This window comes from Haliaeetus albicilla, chromosome 18, assembly GCF_947461875.1.
Source record: "Haliaeetus albicilla chromosome 18, bHalAlb1.1, whole genome shotgun sequence".
In the NCBI taxonomy this organism is placed as follows: Eukaryota; Metazoa; Chordata; class Aves; order Accipitriformes; family Accipitridae; genus Haliaeetus; species Haliaeetus albicilla.
The window spans coordinates 30,467,433-30,483,343 of record NC_091500.1 but is presented as its reverse complement, the minus strand read 5'-3'; the positions used below and the strand labels follow the sequence as shown (position 1 = coordinate 30,483,343).

General features: G+C 69.9%; 3 protein-coding genes across 4 annotated transcripts; 2 read left to right on the top strand and 1 right to left on the bottom strand.

Annotated features, from left to right (window-relative positions):
* The first annotated feature begins 157 nt into the window (after nt 1-157).
* On the top strand, nt 158-3,716 carry CNPY2 (canopy FGF signaling regulator 2). 2 transcript variants are annotated; one of them, XM_069806442.1, is made up of 6 exons: nt 158-349; nt 785-909; nt 1,181-1,296; nt 1,646-1,843; nt 2,126-2,222; nt 3,173-3,716. In XM_069806442.1, the coding sequence occupies exons 2-6, from the start codon at nt 810-812 to the stop codon at nt 3,214-3,216; spliced, it is 555 nt and encodes a 184-aa protein (XP_069662543.1). In that variant the 5' UTR covers nt 158-349; nt 785-809; the 3' UTR covers nt 3,217-3,716. The 2 variants fall into 2 exon arrangements, with proteins under 2 accessions (XP_069662543.1, XP_069662542.1); XM_069806441.1 differs by having other exon boundaries at nt 158-392.
* Nucleotides 3,717-4,518: 802 nt separating this feature from the next.
* CS (citrate synthase) lies at nt 4,519-10,273 on the top strand. The gene is made up of 11 exons (XM_069806432.1): nt 4,519-4,713; nt 7,113-7,160; nt 7,270-7,377; nt 7,459-7,524; nt 7,608-7,739; nt 7,824-8,012; nt 8,173-8,372; nt 8,663-8,792; nt 8,882-8,983; nt 9,057-9,266; nt 9,383-10,273. Exons 1-11 carry the CDS (start codon nt 4,660-4,662, stop codon nt 9,551-9,553), a joined length of 1,410 nt encoding a protein of 469 aa, XP_069662533.1. The 5' UTR covers nt 4,519-4,659; the 3' UTR covers nt 9,554-10,273.
* COQ10A (coenzyme Q10A) lies at nt 10,247-14,695 on the bottom strand. Its single transcript, XM_069806433.1, has 5 exons — nt 14,536-14,695; nt 12,336-12,479; nt 12,066-12,258; nt 11,881-11,982; nt 10,247-11,742 (listed from the first exon to the last, which is right to left on the bottom strand). The coding sequence occupies exons 1-5, from the start codon at nt 14,607-14,609 to the stop codon at nt 11,575-11,577; spliced, it is 681 nt and encodes a 226-aa protein (XP_069662534.1). The 5' UTR covers nt 14,610-14,695; the 3' UTR covers nt 10,247-11,574.
* Between the last annotated feature and the right edge of the window lie 1,216 nt (nt 14,696-15,911).

The window sequence follows — 15,911 nt, the reverse complement described above, 5'->3', positions numbered from 1 at the left end:
GGCGGGGCCTGGGCGGTCGTGGGGCGGAGTCACCGCAGGCCCCGCCTCCGCGGGGGGCCGAGCGCCACGCGGACGGGGCCCTGGCATAGCCGCGGGCCCTCGGTACTCGCCGTGGGCTGCCTGTGGCGCTGCCTGCGCACGGGACGGCCCTCCCGCGGGCCGACGAGCCGGTCCGATCAGCTCCGTCGGCCCGATCGGCTCCGTCGGCCCGATCGGCTCGGCCGTCGCCCTCTCCGAGTGGCCTTCCGCCGCGGCGGGTCGGGTGGAAGGCCGCACCGGGACAGGCGGCGCCGCGGGCAGCCCCGGGGCAGCCGGCGGGGTTGGCGGAGCGGGCCGGGAGAGCGGCGCGGTACTGGGGGCTCGGCCGGGCCCGCGGCTCCGGGCAAGGCCCTGTAGGGGAGGGGGCTCTGAGGGGGGGGATCTGGGTTCGGCCCTGTAGGCGAGGGGGCGCCGTCGGGGGCTGTGGACGTGGTTCTGTGGGAGAGGGGGCTCTACAGGGGGGTCTGGGGTCGACCCTGTAGGGGAGGGGGCTCTCTAGGGGGGGTCTGGGGTCGACCCTGTAGGGGAGGGGGCTCTGTAGGGGGGGCCCGGGGCATGGCCGGGCCCTGCAGGGGACGGGGCTCAGTGGGGGTCTGGGGGCGAACGCCATGGACAAAGCCCTATAGACAGCGGGGCTCTGTAGGGGACACGGGGCCCCGCTGAGGATGGGCCTTGGGGGAGCCGGGGGGGGGGCAGGCTGTGGGGGGACAAGGGCCACCAGTGCTGGAGCTGCCCGTGCCCACAGGTTGCCCAGCAGCGGAGCCGTGAGGATGAGGGGCTGGATCCCACCCGCGCTCTGCCTGGCCGCGGCCCTGGCTGTGCTGCTCCCCACTGCCTGCGCCCGCCGGAGCCAGGACCTGCACTGCGGAGGTGCGGCGGGACGGGATGAGATGGGGTGGTGGTTGGCACCCATTTGTCCTGCAGCCATTGCCACCCACCTGTGCTCACCCTGCTCGGGGACAGGCAGACATTCCTGAAGGGCCACAGGGCACCATGGGGACCCGCTCCCCACAGTCCTGCCGGCAGCACCAGTTACTCCTGGCAGCTTTGGGCAGCCGCAGGCCTGTTAGTGCCAGGGCCTGAGGTGTGGGCTCAGGCAATGCCATTAGCTCTGGGCCGTTGACGCCTGTGTTCCCCACAGCGTGCCGGGCACTGGTGGATGAGCTGGAGTGGGAGATCGCCCAGGTTGACCCCAGGAAAACCATCCAGATGGGCTCCTTCCGGATCAACCCCGACGGCAGCCAGTCAGTCGTGGAGGTGAGACGTCTCCCAGTGGGCACCTACTTGCCTGCGGCACCAGGAGGTTGGGTGGAGGCTGCGGCAGAGCGGGGCTGGCCTGACCAGGGCGAGCAGCTGCGTGTTGAAGACTGGGGGAGTTGAGGGAGGGATCATACCCATGTTGGGTGCTCTGCATGGGCTGGCTGAGCCCTATCTCCCATTCCTCAGCTTCCTCCACTGCCTATCACCAGCGCAGCCCCGCGGCTTTCCCAGGGCATCCATGGAGATGTCTGAACCTTTCTCTGTGCTCCTGGGAAAAGGCGCTGGTCCGGTGTTCCTGTTCCGCTGTCACACTCAAAGGCCTGACCCTGCTGATCTCGTGCTGCAGGTGCCCTATGCCAGGTCAGAGGCACATCTGACGGAGCTGCTGGAGCGGGTGTGTGAGAAGATGAAGGAATATGGAGAAAAAGTGGATCCATCCACACACCGGAAGAGTTATGTCCGGGTGATCTCCCACGACGGGACCAAGATGGACCTCTCCGGGGTCAAAATCGATGGAGACGTGGCTTCTAGCCTGAAATTTGCGGTGCGCGCAGAGACCAGGCCCTTGTGGCAGCTCTTGGGGCTTGGCGGAGGTTTTGGGTAGCGGCACCCGCTGTGTTGGGCAGCTGCGGCCCTTCTAGGGATGAGCTGGTCCTACCAGCAGCTGCCGTCCCCTTCCCTGGTCCTTCCTGGGGCTGGAGGGAAGAAGGCTGCTCCTGGGCTGGGGTGGGTGGGTGCAGGCCCGGCTCTGGGCTCCCCCCGGTGCTGTTGGCGTCGCATGGCCCTGCGTGGTTGCCGTCTGATCCGTGGGTGGCTCCTGTTGCAGTGTGAGAGCATCGCCGAGGAGTATGAGGACGAACTCATCGAATTCCTTTCCCATGAGGCCGACAATGTCAAGGACCGGCTTTGCAGCAAGCGGACGGGTGAGCCGGGCTGGGCTTTCCCGGGGAGGGGTCTCTCCTGATGCCCAGGGGTTCATAGCTGCTCTGTCAGTGCTGAGACAGCAGGAGCTGCCAGCCCAGAGCAGGGAGAACACAGAGGAGCTGCGAGTCATCCCTGAAATCCTGACATCCCTTCATCCCGCAGAGCAGCCCCTCTCTGGCAGTCCGGTGCTGGGGTGTGCCTCCTCGCTGCCTGCGCTGCCAGCCCAGCGCCTGGATCCTGCTGCCCGCTGGAGCTGCCTGCAGATTTTTTTGGATGCTCTGCCCAGCCAGGCGTGTGCTGCCTGGGGCCGAGCCAGGGCAGATGCCGCGCCGGCTCCATTGGCCGCACCAGCACGGGGCTTCTCGTGCAGCCAATGGCTGGGCTAATCTCCCTTCCCGCAGGGCTATTTCCAGCTTGCAAATGCCGGGGTCAGGGCACGCCGCGACCTTTGTGCTTCCCTATTAATGAACGTGGCCCGCGTTCATTACCTGTACTGCAGGGCTGGGCCAGGGTGGGTCCCTTCTGTACCTGGCACACGCGTTGGGGGAAATGCTCCTTCCCCAGGGGGGTCCCGGGGGTCTCACGGTACTGCCAACTGCTCCTGTGTCTCAGCCTGTCCCCAGCCAGGCACCTGCTGCCTGCACCCTGCCTGCCCAGGGCTGATGCGGCTCTGCCGGCCAGTTGCGGGTGCTGGACCCAGGGAGAGGCCGGGCTGGCAGCTCTGTCCAAACAGCCGCGTTTCTCATTAACCACAGAACAAAGCGAAGGGGAAGCGCAGGTGTCCCTCGGCATGGGTCATGGCTCCAGCCAGCCCCAGCGCTCCGCGCATGGCTTGTTCCCACGCTGCGGGCAGGTGGTGGCTGGGGACGAGTGGGAAGGGATGCGTCACTGGGGAGGGGTCCCAGGGGGCTCTGCCGCATCCTGAGAGCAGCACCCTTTGTCACCGCAGACCTGTGCGACCACGCACTCCACATCCCACATGACGAGCTGTGACGCAGACGGTCCCGGTGGCCTCGCGGGACCAGGACAGCACCGGGCTCTCTCTGGCCGTCCCCTACCTCTTGGTTCACCTCGTCCCCACTGACCCTGCTGGGATGGGCAGACGTGCCGGGGAAGACCGTGGCTCCGGAGCCGGCACAGACGCTGCCTCACCCCCACTGGTGCTCTCATCCTATTTATTCACTGTCCGTCCGCTGCAGCCACGGTGCCAGGGGCACCAGCACGCCGGCTCTGCTCCCTGACGGGGCAGCCACGGGGGCCGGGGCCACATCCTCGCTCCTGCTGGGACGTTCCTGCGGGCACACTGCCAGCCCGGGTTCTTCCTCAGCCGCTGCCGGGGGACACAGCGGGGGATACCGGGGCTCAGCCACCCGCACCGGGGGAGGGGGGTGGTTGGGTGTCCGGGGCCGGTTTTGGGAACCCCTGTCCCTGCTGCAGGCAATAAAGGGGCTGTGCAGCAGCTGTGCCGCGGGCCCACCCGAGGGCAGGTCTCACTCCTGTGCACATGGGGAAGGGGTGGCGTGGGACCCCGGGCAGGGCTGGAGACGCTGGTGTCTCCCGTGTGTCCCCCGTGTGTCCCTGGCGACTCGCGCTCCCTCGTGCTCGGCGTCCATCTGCCGTGGCACGTTCCCCCCCCGGCAGCCGCCGATGGGCCCGCATCTCCCGGTCCCGGCAGACCTGTCGCCGCGGGGGGCACCGGGGGGGGTCCCGTCCCCCCCGGGCGTCGCCCAACCCGGGCCACCGCCCGTCCCTGGTGCCGCCGCCCCCGGGGCCAGCGGGGCAATGCCCCGGGGTCAGCGGGGACGGTCACCCGCGGCCGAGCCCCGCCCCCTGTGCCGGGGCCCTGACGTCACCGCGGAGCCGGGGCAATGTCACAGGGCGACCTCGAGCCCCGGCGGCTGAGTGCGGGATGACGTCACGGGCCCCGGTGACCTCATAGCACGTGGCCGGGTGCCTGGTGGCGTCACGGGGCTGCCAGGCAGCGCAGCCGAGCAACACCGAACCACCGACGCGCCTGGAGGGGGGTGACGCCGCGGCGTGACGTCACGCGCGGCGGACGGTGACGTCACGAGAAGGGGCGGGGCGCCGCCTCACCCCACCCCAGGCCCGGATCAGGCGAACGCCTCGGCCACCTATAGCCCGGGCCCCCCGTTCCCGCCGCTTCATTTGCCTATTCCCGCCCCGCGGTGCGGGGCGCGCCCAACGGCGAGCGGCTCGGCCCCGAGGGGGCGGGCAGGGGCGGGGCTATGCTAATAATCAGCGCGGTGCCGCGCCCCGCCCCGCCCCGCCCGCCGCTCTGAGGACCCCCGGCCGCCGCCGCCGCCGCCGCCGCTCGCTCCGGCCCCGCGCCCGCTCCCGCCCGGCCCCGGCCCCGGTCCCGGCCCCGCTCCCGCCCGGCCCCGCTCCGTCCCGACCCGCCCCGGCCCCGGTGCCGCCATGACGCTCCTCGCCGCCGGCAGCCGGGCGGCCGCGCGCCTCCGCGGGCCCAAGGTGAGGGCGCCCGCCCCGGCCCCGCCGCGCCTTAAAGGGGCGACGCCGCGGGGGGGCCGGTTCTTAAAAGGGGCGACGCGGGGGGGCGCTGCCTTAAAGGGGCCGCACGGCGGCGGCAGCGGGGGGGGGGTGTGTGTGGGGGGGGCGCGGGGCCGTTCGCCACCGCAGCAGTAACAGCAGCAGCACGTGGTGGGCGCGGGCACCGGCGCCGCCTCCGCCGGGAGCGGCCGTAACCAGCGGCGGGGCGGGGTGCCCCCCCCCCCCCCCCCCGCCGCTGCCCTGTCGGGGCTGGGGGACCCCGGCTAGCAGCCCGGCCCCGTTGGAAGACGGGGGGGGGAGACACTCCGAGCCCTGCCCGCGCCTCGGGGGGGCTCTGCCGCAGCTGCAGCCCCCATCTGGGGGTCCCCGCCCTCTTGCAGCCCCCATTTAGGGCGCGCTGCCCCCCCGCCCCGCATTGTGGGGCTGTGCTGCAGCGTGGGGGCCGGGGGGGGGCGGCCACGTCAGCCCCGGGGGCTCCCACCGGGCGGCACCGGCAGTGAGGGGATGGGGGGGCAGGAGTCCCCCCCTGTGCCATCCCCCTCGACCTTCCCCAGCGGCCCCGTGCTGTAGAGGGCAACGGGGTCACAGCGAGGGGACCCCCCGTGTGGCCCGGGGCTGTGCTGGGGGGGGCGATCCGGGGGGGACGGAGCACCGGTGCAGTGCTGGGGCAGCCCCTGTCCCCCCCCCCGCCCGTTTGCCTTGGCCGCGGCCCCAGCGTTTCATAAGGGCCACTGCGGTGTCTCTATCGACCGGGCGTTATTTTGGGAGCCGGGGCCCGGCCCGGTGTGTTGTTGTGCCCCACTTGGCCCTGCTTGCCTGGGGGGACCGCTACACCCGCTGTCCCCGCAGCCAGGGCCACCCCGCCGGCTTGCGCCCTAATCCCGACCCACCGTCCTGCCACCATCCTCCTCCTCCTCCCTGTGGCCTGAGCTATTGCACCGTGGCCACTCCTCCACCGAGCCGTGGCCGGCACAGCCCGGGGGGGCTCCTGCACCCCCAAACTGCAGCGGGGGCACCCAGGAGGGTCCGGCAGCGGCTGGGTCTGTCCCAGCCCCGTCAGCCGGTGCTCGGTGTCACCGCCAACACGTGTGACCTTGAGCCAGCGGCATCTCTGTGACAGCCTGGCCCGGATGGAACGAGCCGTGCGGGTGCCCCGTGGACGGGGTGAGACGGGGTGCGGCGGGGGCTCCTGCAGTGACAGCAGCGGCCGCCTTGACCTTGGGCTTCCAGCTGCTGCCTCCATTGTTCCTGCTGGCATTTTCCCTTCCCAGGTGCCGCCTGTTGCGGGGGGACGTGGCGCAGTCGCCCTGAGTGGACGGACGGTTCTAGCCACGCTCGGGGTGTCGGGGTGCCCCCAGCCGGGCTGGGGGCTCATGGGGCACTGGGTTGGCCGTACACAGGGCTCGGGGCTCACTGCAGCACTGGCCCCCCTCTGCGTCCCTCCTGGGAGCTAGTGGAAAAAGAGAGTCATGTTCTGGCTGCGCCGCAGGCGCTGCCGCAGCTCCGCGCCGGGGGCTGGCCCCGGCTCTGGGGGTCTCTGCCGGGGGAAGGCACAGGATGCTGGGTGTGGATGTGGCCTTTCAGCACAGCGGTGACCCCATGTGACTCCCGGCCCTCTTTGTCCCTCCTTGCTGCCCACCTGGGTGGTTGTGAGTGGGTTCGGGCATGGGCGAGCCCTGTGTCCCTGCCACGGGCAGGGTGTTGCCAGGGAGAGCGGGCAGGGACAAGGGGTGATGCCAGGCCCGGGCTTCCCGACTGCGTCAGCGTGTTCCCGCCGGCCGGAGTCCCCACGGCTGCCACGCGCGGGCGAGGAACAAAGATCGGTTTCCCCAGCGCCTGCCGAGCCCCAGTGCAGGAAAACCGCAGCGGTGCTGGCCTGGCAGGGCTCTGCCGGCGGCACCAGTTCACTCGTGCCGGCCACTTCCGCGCTCTGCAGAGCAGGAAGCAAAATGCGGCCGCGTTTGCCACTGCCGGGTTTGTTCGGTGCAATGCCCGGTTCTGCAGCGGTTCCGGCCGTGGCCGGCGTTGTGCGTGATGTGAATGAACGCGATGCAGCGCCGAGGGGACCCGCGCCGCCCCCCTGCGCCGCCTGGCCCGGCTGAACCTGCCTGGCTCTGATCTCCAGCATGCGTGGGCGAGGGAAGCCGCCGTGGCTGCCGGGCGCAGCGTCCTTGTGAGACGGGAGTCACGGGGCGGCTCCTGCTACGGGAGCTGTGCTGCGTTCCGGGGGGGGCTGGGGATGCTTCGGGGGTGGGGGTGGGGCCACTTGTATGGCTACACCCCTCCAAAACAGGGCAGCCGAGATGCGCAGGAGGGCTCTCCCCGGGTAACACCGAGTCCCTGTGTTTGCTTTTCTGCAGAATGCACCGTGCGTCCTCTTTGCCACCCGTCATGCCAGTGCCGCCACGGTAAGAGGAGCCCCCGCTGCTGTCACCCCTCTCTGGTGCTAGCAGGGGGGCGCATGTGCTCGGCCCCCCCATGGGTGCCAGGGCTCATGGCCCCCTCCCCTCTTCCCAGAACCTGAAAGACGTCCTTGCCAGCATGATCCCCAAGGAGCAGGCAAAAGTCAAGAGCTTCAGGCAGCAGCATGGCAGCACGGCCATCGGGCAGATCACGGTGGACATGGTGAGTGGGGGGATGCTGTGCCACGCCGGGGCTGCTGGGCTGTGCCGCAGCCAGTAACTACCTCCTTCTGCCCTTCTCCAGTTGTACGGCGGGATGAGGGGCATGAAGGGCCTGATATATGAGACCTCCGTGCTGGATCCCGATGAGGTAGGGCCTGACCCTGCCCTGCTCAGGCACCCACCTTGGGTGGGCGACGCTGCAGCAGCTGACGCTTGTGCCGGGCTCTTTAGGGCATCCGCTTCCGCGGCTACAGCATCCCCGAGTGCCAGAAGCTGCTGCCCAAAGCCGCAGGGGGAGAGGAGCCGCTGCCCGAGGGGCTCTTCTGGCTGCTGGTTACCGGAGAGGTGCCCACCCAGGAGCAGGTAACACGCAGGGGGTCTGTCCAGGGGGTGGGGGGGGTCTGCCAGCCCCCTGCCCTGCAGCTCAGACCCCCTTGAACCCTGCAGGTGAGCTGGCTCTCCCGCGAGTGGGCCCGGCGTGCCGCGCTGCCCTCCCACGTGGTGACCATGCTGGACAACTTCCCCACCAACCTGCACCCCATGTCCCAGCTGAGTGCCGCCATCACCGCCCTCAACAGTGAGAGCAAGTTTGCTCGTGCCTACGCTGAGGGCATCCACCGCGTCAAGTACTGGGAGGTATGGGGGGACCAGGCGCCCCGGTGCGGCGTAGGGGGGGGCTCAGCCACCCCAACTCTGAGCTTGGGCCAGGGCATGGGTGCAGATTTGGGTGCGGGGGGTCAGTGGCTCAAGCCCCCCCAGGGAGGACAGCCGCCCCGTCTTACCCCGCCTGTCCCAGTTTGTCTACGAGGACGCCATGGACCTGATCGCCAAGCTGCCTTGCGTCGCTGCAAAGATCTACCGCAACCTGTACCGTGAGGGCAGCAGCATCGGGGCCATCGACCCCAACCTCGACTGGTCCCACAACTTCACCAACATGCTGGGCTACACCGACCCCCAGTTCATCGAGCTGATGCGGCTCTACCTCACCATCCACAGGTGCGGGGCTGGGAGGAGCAGCTGGAGCAGGCGGGGACTTGGCCCTGCTCCCAGCCCCAGGGCCAGGGATGGGGCCAGGTCCTGGGACATGCCTGGGCTGCTCTGGGGGTGTCACCAGGCACCTGGTGTGGGGTCACGGGCAGCCCTGGGGCAGGGCTGTGCTGTTCTGGGTACATCACGGGAGCGGGGGGGGGGGGGGGGGGGGGTGTTTGCTGTGGGGGGTGTCCCCGCAGCTGTGGGGGCCCTCAGCGGGGACGGGGGAGACCTGACGCGGCCCCTCGCCCCTGCAGTGACCATGAGGGGGGAAACGTGAGCGCCCACACCAGCCACCTGGTCGGCAGTGCCCTCTCCGACCCGTACCTCGCCTTCGCCGCTGCCATGAACGGGCTGGCCGGGCCCCTGCATGGCCTCGCCAACCAGGTGGGCACCTCCACGCGTCTGTCTGCCTGTCTGTCTGTCCGTCTGCGTGCCGCTGTTCTCACCCCTTCTTCCGTTTGCTGCACCCGCAGGAGGTGCTGCTCTGGCTGACCAACCTGCAGAAGGAGCTGGGCCAGGAGGTGTCGGATGAGAAGCTGCGGGATTTCATCTGGAACACGCTCAACTCGGGCAGGGTGAGTCCGGCCCTGCCCGGGAACAAGGGACTGGGGCTGGGCTGGTGCCAGGCTCTGACCCGTGTCCTCGTAGGTGGTGCCGGGCTACGGGCACGCGGTGCTGCGGAAGACGGACCCCCGCTACACCTGCCAGCGGGAGTTCGCCCTCAAGCACCTGCCCAAGGACCCCATGTTCAAGCTGGTGGCTCAGCTCTACAAGATCGTCCCCAATGTGCTGCTGGAGCAGGGCAAGGCTAAGAACCCCTGGCCCAACGTGGATGCCCACAGCGGGGTGCTGCTGCAGGTGAGCCCGGGGGTCCCGGTCCTGCTCCAGCACTGCTCCCTGAGGGGGTGGCGGGTCCTGGCTGCCCCCTCCTGCGGGGCTGCCCTACCCTAACAGGGCCCCCTCTCCCCCTGCAGTATTACGGGATGAAGGAGATGAACTACTACACGGTGCTTTTTGGGGTCTCCCGGGCCCTGGGCGTCCTCTCGCAGCTCATCTGGAGCCGGGCGCTGGGCTTCCCCCTGGAGAGACCCAAGTCCATGAGCACGAAGGGCCTCATGCAGCTCGTGGGCTACAAATCTGGGTAAAGAAGGGACAGGGACAGGGCCGTGGCTCGCTGCTCCCCAGGGAATGCTGCGCTGCCGTGCTGGGCCCTGGATGGACTCGGCACTGAACCCCCCCTCCTCGGGCATCGGCTGTGGGTCTCCTGTGGTGCGAGCGGAGCCCCCCCCCAGCAGCTCCTCTCCCCTCCCTGATACCCTGGGAGGGGGCAGAGGCAGCCCTGGGGTCTGCTCTACCCCATGCCCCCACTCCCTGCCCCCCACCTAGGCTGTCCCCACCCTGGAGCCCCCGCCCCAGCTCTGCCCCGGCAAGGCGGGGGGGCTCCTGCGCCCTCACCCTGCCCCAGCAGCACCGCACACACTGGGAGCCCCCCAGCTCCTCTGCTGCTGGGCTTGGGGGGCAGCACTGGCAAGGCTGTGGGGGACACATTTCCCCCCCCCCCCCCACCACAGCCACCCCTCCGCCCCCCCCACTCCCCCCGAGAGGGGTTCAGTCCAGACTCGTGTCCAGGCCCCCCCCATGGGGCAGCAGACGAAGAACGAATGTCTCAGCCCCCCCCCCCCCAAGCAGGGACTCGATACACTCCTCCCCAGCCCATGCCCTGTGTTTGTGTGAACCCCCCCTGTCCAATGCCCCCGGCAGCCGGAGCTGGCCCCCCACCATGTGCCAGCCCCGGACACTCACAGGTATTGGGCACTTCTGTACAAACAACGACAAAATGCAAAATAAATGTTTTTATTAACAAATCTGGAGCCTCCCTCTCTCTGGCCCCAAGGTCCCCTGGGGCAGCACCCCAACCCCTGGGCTGTGCTCTGCTGTTGGATTTAGCCGGGGGTGGGTCAGGGGATGGTGCTCCCACCCTACCCAGGGTCTGCCCCGCGTCCCCAGGCCCTGTTATGGCTTTGCTGGGGCTGGCACAGTGCCGCTTGGCAAGCTGGCAGCACCAGGCTCAGTGGTGTCCGCAGGTGCGAGCCTGGCTTGGAGTTGTGGGTGGGGTCTCAGCATGCAGGCCTCCCCTGCCCCAGCTCCCCTCTCCCATGGCTGCCAAATGAGGACCAGGAAGCTGCTTACCCTTGAAAAATGCTCTTTATTGGCCTGTAAAAGCCCTTCCTTGGGCAGCAAGGCCAGGGTGCCCTCGGTGGTGGGGATGGAGCAGGGGGGAGCTGGGGGGCTGGGGGCTGGCAGCTCAGGGACCCCCTGCCCCCCTCCCCCAGGTGGGCGTTTTGGCCTGGTGGAGCTGGAGGGCCCCCACATTTCCCCACTGAAGGTAAGGAAAGGTGAGCCGGAACCAGAGGAACGCAGGGGATGGTGGGGGCCATGGGCCATCCTGGTCCCCGCAGTGCCGGCACCTCAGCCTACAGCAGGTGCTGGAGCTGCAAGGGCTTGGGGGTGGGGGGGCAGCACAAGCTGCCCTGTCCCCACCCTGTGCGTGTGACTTGTGCAAACTGTGCGACATCGGGTTTGGTGGCAGAGCGGGCGCTGCCGGGGGTCCCTCGGCCCCGGTGCCCGGCCATGGTGGCTGCGGGCAAGGGGCCAGGCAGCAGCTCCGCTCCCGGGGCGCAGGGGAGGGTTTCCTCCCTGTGCCTTTCTCCTTTCCTTTTGTTCCTGGAAGAGCTGGGGGAGGAGGGGGCCCCCAGCAGCTGGCCCCCATCCTTCCCTGGCCACTTGCTGCCTCACCCAGGCACGGCTGCTGGCCCAGGAGCTGCCCTGCCGCTGGGACCCTCCGGCCTTGTCAAGGACTTAAAAGGAACAAAAGGAGGTGTGGGGGGGGGAAAGAGCTCCCAAGAACTAAAACCAAATTTAAAACCAAAATCGGCTACAAAACCAGGGAGTCCAGCGCTGGGACGCAGCTCCCGCAGCGTTGCGGTGGGGCTGGGGGCTCACAGCAGCCCCCTGTGCTCACAGGAGCATCACCTCTTGCCCCCCAGGGCCAGGAGGGAAGCTGAGGCAACGGCAGCAGAGATGCACTCAAATAAATATTTAGGAGGGAGGGTGCAGGGTGGGCGGCCCGGGGGCCCTGGCACAGTCCATGGTGGCCGGGCCGCCCTCACGTCTGGTGGACCTCGTGGAACATGAGCTCCCTGGGGATGCGGGTCTCGGGACCGAAGTTCTTGGCTGCCCGGCGCTCGAAGGCTGCCACCATCTGCTTGACCACCTCATCGAAGAAGACGGTGGCCAGCTGGGAGTGCAGCAGGGAGCGGAACTCGAAGGAGATCTGGGGAGGAGAGGGGGGTGGCGTGAGCCCCCGGCAGGGATGGCGGCGGACGGGCAGGTCTCCGCAGCAGGAACCATCTGTCTCCCCCATCCTCCCCGGGGGCCTCACGGCTGGGTCCTGTCCAGAGCAGGGTCTTACCGAGAAATCCACGGTGCTGGTGCGGGGGTAGCCGGGGATACCGGGACTGAAGCGCCAGTTTGTCTCCAGGTGGTTGAAGAGGCGCCCGTCCGTGCAGACGGCCTGGGGAGGGGGAGCGGCCGGTCAGGGGGGGCCCCGAGGAGTCAGCCAGGATGGTCCGCCTGCTGCGCCGGGGCCACGCTCACCTTGACGAGGTGGGGGCGGACGAGGGTGACGATGGAGGTGTAGCGCTCCACCACGGGCGGGAAGCCCACCTCCAGCTGGGCCTTGACGTGGCCCGAGCGCTTGGAGACCACCACCGACTTCTTGCACCAGGGCACGAAGTTCTTGTAGTCCTCCACGTTGGAGACCACGTCGTACATCTCCTGCATGGAGTACCTGGGGGCAGAGCAGGTGTTGCAGCCGGGGCCGCGGGGCCCTCACCAACTGGCCAGTGGGGAAGCTGCCGCACCTACCCAATGATACGCCGCTCCGAGTACTCCTTCCGCTTGTTGGTGAGGTTGAGGAAGGACCGGCTGGGCTGGGTCCGGGGCTCCCACTCGGTGCTGCTGGCTGGCCGGCCGAACCGGCTGAGCCGGAGGCCACACAGGGCCGTGTGCCTAGGCGGGAGACAGGTGTTAGCGGAGGAACCGTCACCGCGCCGGGTAGCGGAGCCAGCAGCGAGCCGCTGGCCCGAGTGGGGCAGGCCCCCCGCCCCAGGATGACCATGACATTGGGCCCCTTCCAGACCTGCCCACGTTCCTCCCAGGATGGGACTCGGTCCCAGAGTAGGGAGTGAATCGGGGACAAAGCAGGCACCCGTGGCCAGCCTCAGCCCTCCTGCCCGGGGAGGGCCGCAAGCCGGCGGGGAGAGGCCGGGGAAGTCCAAGCGCTTGTCCCAGGGCTGCTGTTGCGCAAGAGGAGGAAGGGCAGGGAAACCTGACCTCAGGGACACCTAATCCGGAGCAGCGGAGCGGGGACAACTGCCCGTTACCCCCCGCTGCCCCTCCCCAGCTCCACCCCAGCCCTGCTCTGGGCTCCAGCGGCAGCACAGAGCCCTGCTCGGCCCAGACCTTCTCCCTCCTTCGTGTCCCACCCTGGCCCCATCTCATCCCTCAGGTGTGGCACAGATGGTGCTGGTGCTGCTGGTGCGAAGGGATAACGCTCGCCACTTCCTTAAGGAGAGGCCAAGCCCCAAAGGCACAGCAGGGTCTGGGGTGGCATGTCGCCCAGCCCCGGAGCTGCGGCAACAGCAGCAGGGTCCTCCCACGGTGCCACCGTCAGCTCCTTCAGCTGCTTTTCACCAGGCCAAGCCCCGGCAGCTGGTCCCCGCCAAGCACCGGGAAGATGACGGCTCCGGCATTGCGGTGGCGGGCTGTAACCCTGACCACGCCGGTGCTGGTGGGGCTCCAGGTTGGGGCTGGCCTCACAGGGCTCCCTCCTACAACAGCCGTAACTGGCAGCGCTCAGTGCCCACAGGACAGCACGGGTATTTTTAGATGTGCCTGCACGCAGGTCACACCGGCTCTCCTCCAGGACTGGTGGCCCAGGGAGAAAGGTCCCGCTTCTCCCAGGAGCCATGGGATGTTCCTGTGCCAAGAGGAGTCACCTGGGGCATTTGGCAGCCCCCGAGCTCCCAGAATAGCTAGGGCGGTGTAGCGGAACAGTTGGTGCACTTGAGTTGCGTGAACCCCGGTTGTGGCCCTCAGCTGCACAGTGCCAGGAGTCCCCAGGAGCGCTGGGACCCCGCAGATGCGGCTGCGCCCTTGGTCCCTGAGATGATCCCCCTCTTCCTCACATGCTCACACCGCAGCTCTGCCCGGCAGCGCTCGGTGCCATACGTGCACCGTGACGGGGCTCAGGAGAGTCGGCACCTAAACCAGCACCACGGCACAATGCCGTGGCTGCTCCCACGCCGCTGACCCGGCCAGCAGTGAGGCTGGCCGCCCGGGGCTCGCGAGAGCCACCTTGTCCTCGAGCGCCTAGTGCCGGCCCCGAGCTGGCAAGAGTGACAGCGGCGCTGGCAGCGTGGCCGGGCGCAGAGGTCAGTGCCGGCAGGGGACACAGCAGGGTGGCCTGAGGTCTCCCGGACTCTCCGCTCGCCCAAGCGAACCATGACACCGGCGCCCGACCCGCCGATGCGACTGTCATCGCTCCCGACCCAAGAAGAAGGTGTTGGCACCCGCCCGGACCCCCGCGGCCGCCCGCCCGCGCCTGGGGGGGTGGCCCTCGTCCCCACACCGGGTTTGCCCCAAGGTCAGGCCCCAGCCGAGGCCCCGGGCTCCCCCGCAGGCAGCGAGTCCCCCCCCTCCTGCCCGGGGGTCTTTGCCGGTGACCCCTGGGCCAGTGGCACCGCCGACCCCCCCTGAGGCCGCGGGCGTCCCCGGACCCTCCTTCCCGGCCCCGCCACGGCCCCCTCGGTGTCCCCCCGGTCTCCCCCCCGGGACCGCGGGCCGCTCGCTCCGTGGGGGGGGGGGGCTCCCCCAGGCCCGCCCGACGCCCCCGGCTCCGATCGCCCCCCCGGTCCCCATCCCGCGGCCCTCGCCGGTGCCCCCGGGCCCTGTATGACCTCCGGGCCCCGGCTCCGCTCCGCTCCGGTCCCCCCGCCCCGGTGCCGCCGCCCGTGCCCCGCGGCCCTGCCCGGTGCCGCCGCCCGGTGGGGGCGCGGGCGCTCACCTGCCCGGCGGGGCCGCCGCGGCCCGCTGCCGCGCCCCGAGCTGGAGGGCGCCGCGGAGCCGCCGGGCCGCCATGACCGGGGCCGGGACGCGGCTCCGCTGCCCTCGCACCGGCGCCGCTGCCGTGACCTCTCACCCCGCCCGCGACGTCACCGCGTCGCCATAGAGCCCGCTCGCGTCACGGCCCGGGGGGCAGCGGGGGCGAGGCAACGCCTCCCGCGAGGGGTACGACGGGAGTTGTAGTCCGGGCCGCGCGCGGAACCACGGGAGATGTAGTCTCGGCCCGGCCCCGCCGGCCTCCCGCCTTCTCCCTACAGCGCCCGGTGCCGCGGCTCCCTTCTCCCCGGCGGGGGCGGCAGCGGCTGCTCGCGGGCTCCGCCATATCACCTTGGTTTCCCGGCTGAGTGACAGCCGGCTAAGGACAGGTCCAAACAGACGATACCAGTAGCCCCCGGCAGCCCCGTCCCCGGTGCCGCCTGCTCTGAACGGGGCTGGGCCGGGCCGGTGCGACGCTGCCCGTGCCTGTCCGTCCCCCCCCTCCCGGTCAGTATTTCGAGGGATGGGGAGCTGCCGTGCCCCGTCACCTACCCCCCTGCCCCGGGCAGAGCAGAGGCGGCAATAAACGGGGCATTCCCCATGCTGGCGGGAACCGTGCAGCCCGGCGCAGCGCGAGGCATGGCGGGTCCCTTGGTGCGATGGTGTTTGCGAGCAGGGGACGGATGCAGGTCAGCCAGGTCAGGGTTCCAGCCTGCCCGCTGGCAGCGGGGGGTCAGGAGCAACTGGGGAGCAGGTAAAGCAACAGCCCCATCCTGTAAACAGCCCAGCAAGCGGGAAGCGCTTTACCGCATCCCGGGCACTTGCGAGAGCAGGCACAGATCTGGCAGCGGCATGGCGAGCGGGCAAAGCCGCCTCCCCCTTCCCAGTACCGAGCCATCCGCTGTCCCGGTTTCGAGCTGCCCTGCCAGTCCTGAGCGACGGTGCGGCGGGGGGAAGGGGTTGCAGGGCAATGCTTTCGCACCTTGGTGCAATCGACGGTCTGGTACCAGCCACAGCCGCCCAGGGCGGACGGTTCCAGCCAGTCAGACCCCGCCAGCCTTCCTTCCCTCGGTGGGGGCTTGCCCCCAGGCCCGGGCAGCGTGACGGGATGCTCGCCCGCAGCCCCAGCCCGGTGTGGAGGCCGCGGGCAGGACTTCGCCCGGGGGAAGCAGCAGTGTCCTCGGGGATGCTGCTGCTCGGGGTGGCCCGGTGGAGCGGGGTGGGGGGAGACCCGGGGAACCCCCGGGCTGCCCTCCCCGCAGCCCCTGCCGCAGACCCCGCAAGGGGTCCCGGCGGCCCGTCCCGTCCCGTCCCCCCTCCCGCCGCGTCTCCGCGGGCCCC

What these genes read in the sequence shown, in the direction of transcription:
- CNPY2 (XM_069806442.1), top strand. Translation starts at nt 810, where the DNA reads ATGAGGGGCTGGATCCCACCCGCGCTCTGCCTGGCCGCGGCCCTGGCT. An exon ending in GCAGCCAGTCAGTCGTGGAG is followed by an intron (nt 1,297 to 1,645) that starts GTGAGACGTCTC and finishes CTCGTGCTGCAG; the next exon opens with GTGCCCTATGCCAGGTCAGA. An exon ending in CTTCTAGCCTGAAATTTGCG is followed by an intron (nt 1,844 to 2,125) that starts GTGCGCGCAGAG and finishes CTCCTGTTGCAG; the next exon opens with TGTGAGAGCATCGCCGAGGA.
- CS (XM_069806432.1), top strand. Translation starts at nt 4,660, where the DNA reads ATGACGCTCCTCGCCGCCGGCAGCCGGGCGGCCGCGCGCCTCCGCGGG. An exon ending in CCGTGCTGGATCCCGATGAG is followed by an intron (nt 7,525 to 7,607) that starts GTAGGGCCTGAC and finishes CGGGCTCTTTAG; the next exon opens with GGCATCCGCTTCCGCGGCTA. An exon ending in AGGTGCCCACCCAGGAGCAG is followed by an intron (nt 7,740 to 7,823) that starts GTAACACGCAGG and finishes TGAACCCTGCAG; the next exon opens with GTGAGCTGGCTCTCCCGCGA.
- COQ10A (XM_069806433.1), bottom strand. Translation starts at nt 14,609, where the DNA reads ATGGCGGCCCGGCGGCTCCGCGGCGCCCTCCAGCTCGGGGCGCGGCAG. An exon ending in TCCGCCCCCACCTCGTCAAG is followed by an intron (nt 11,983 to 12,065) that starts GTGAGCGTGGCC and finishes CCCCCTCCCCAG; the next exon opens with GCCGTCTGCACGGACGGGCG. An exon ending in CCAGCACCGTGGATTTCTCG is followed by an intron (nt 11,743 to 11,880) that starts GTAAGACCCTGC and finishes TCTCCTCCCCAG; the next exon opens with ATCTCCTTCGAGTTCCGCTC.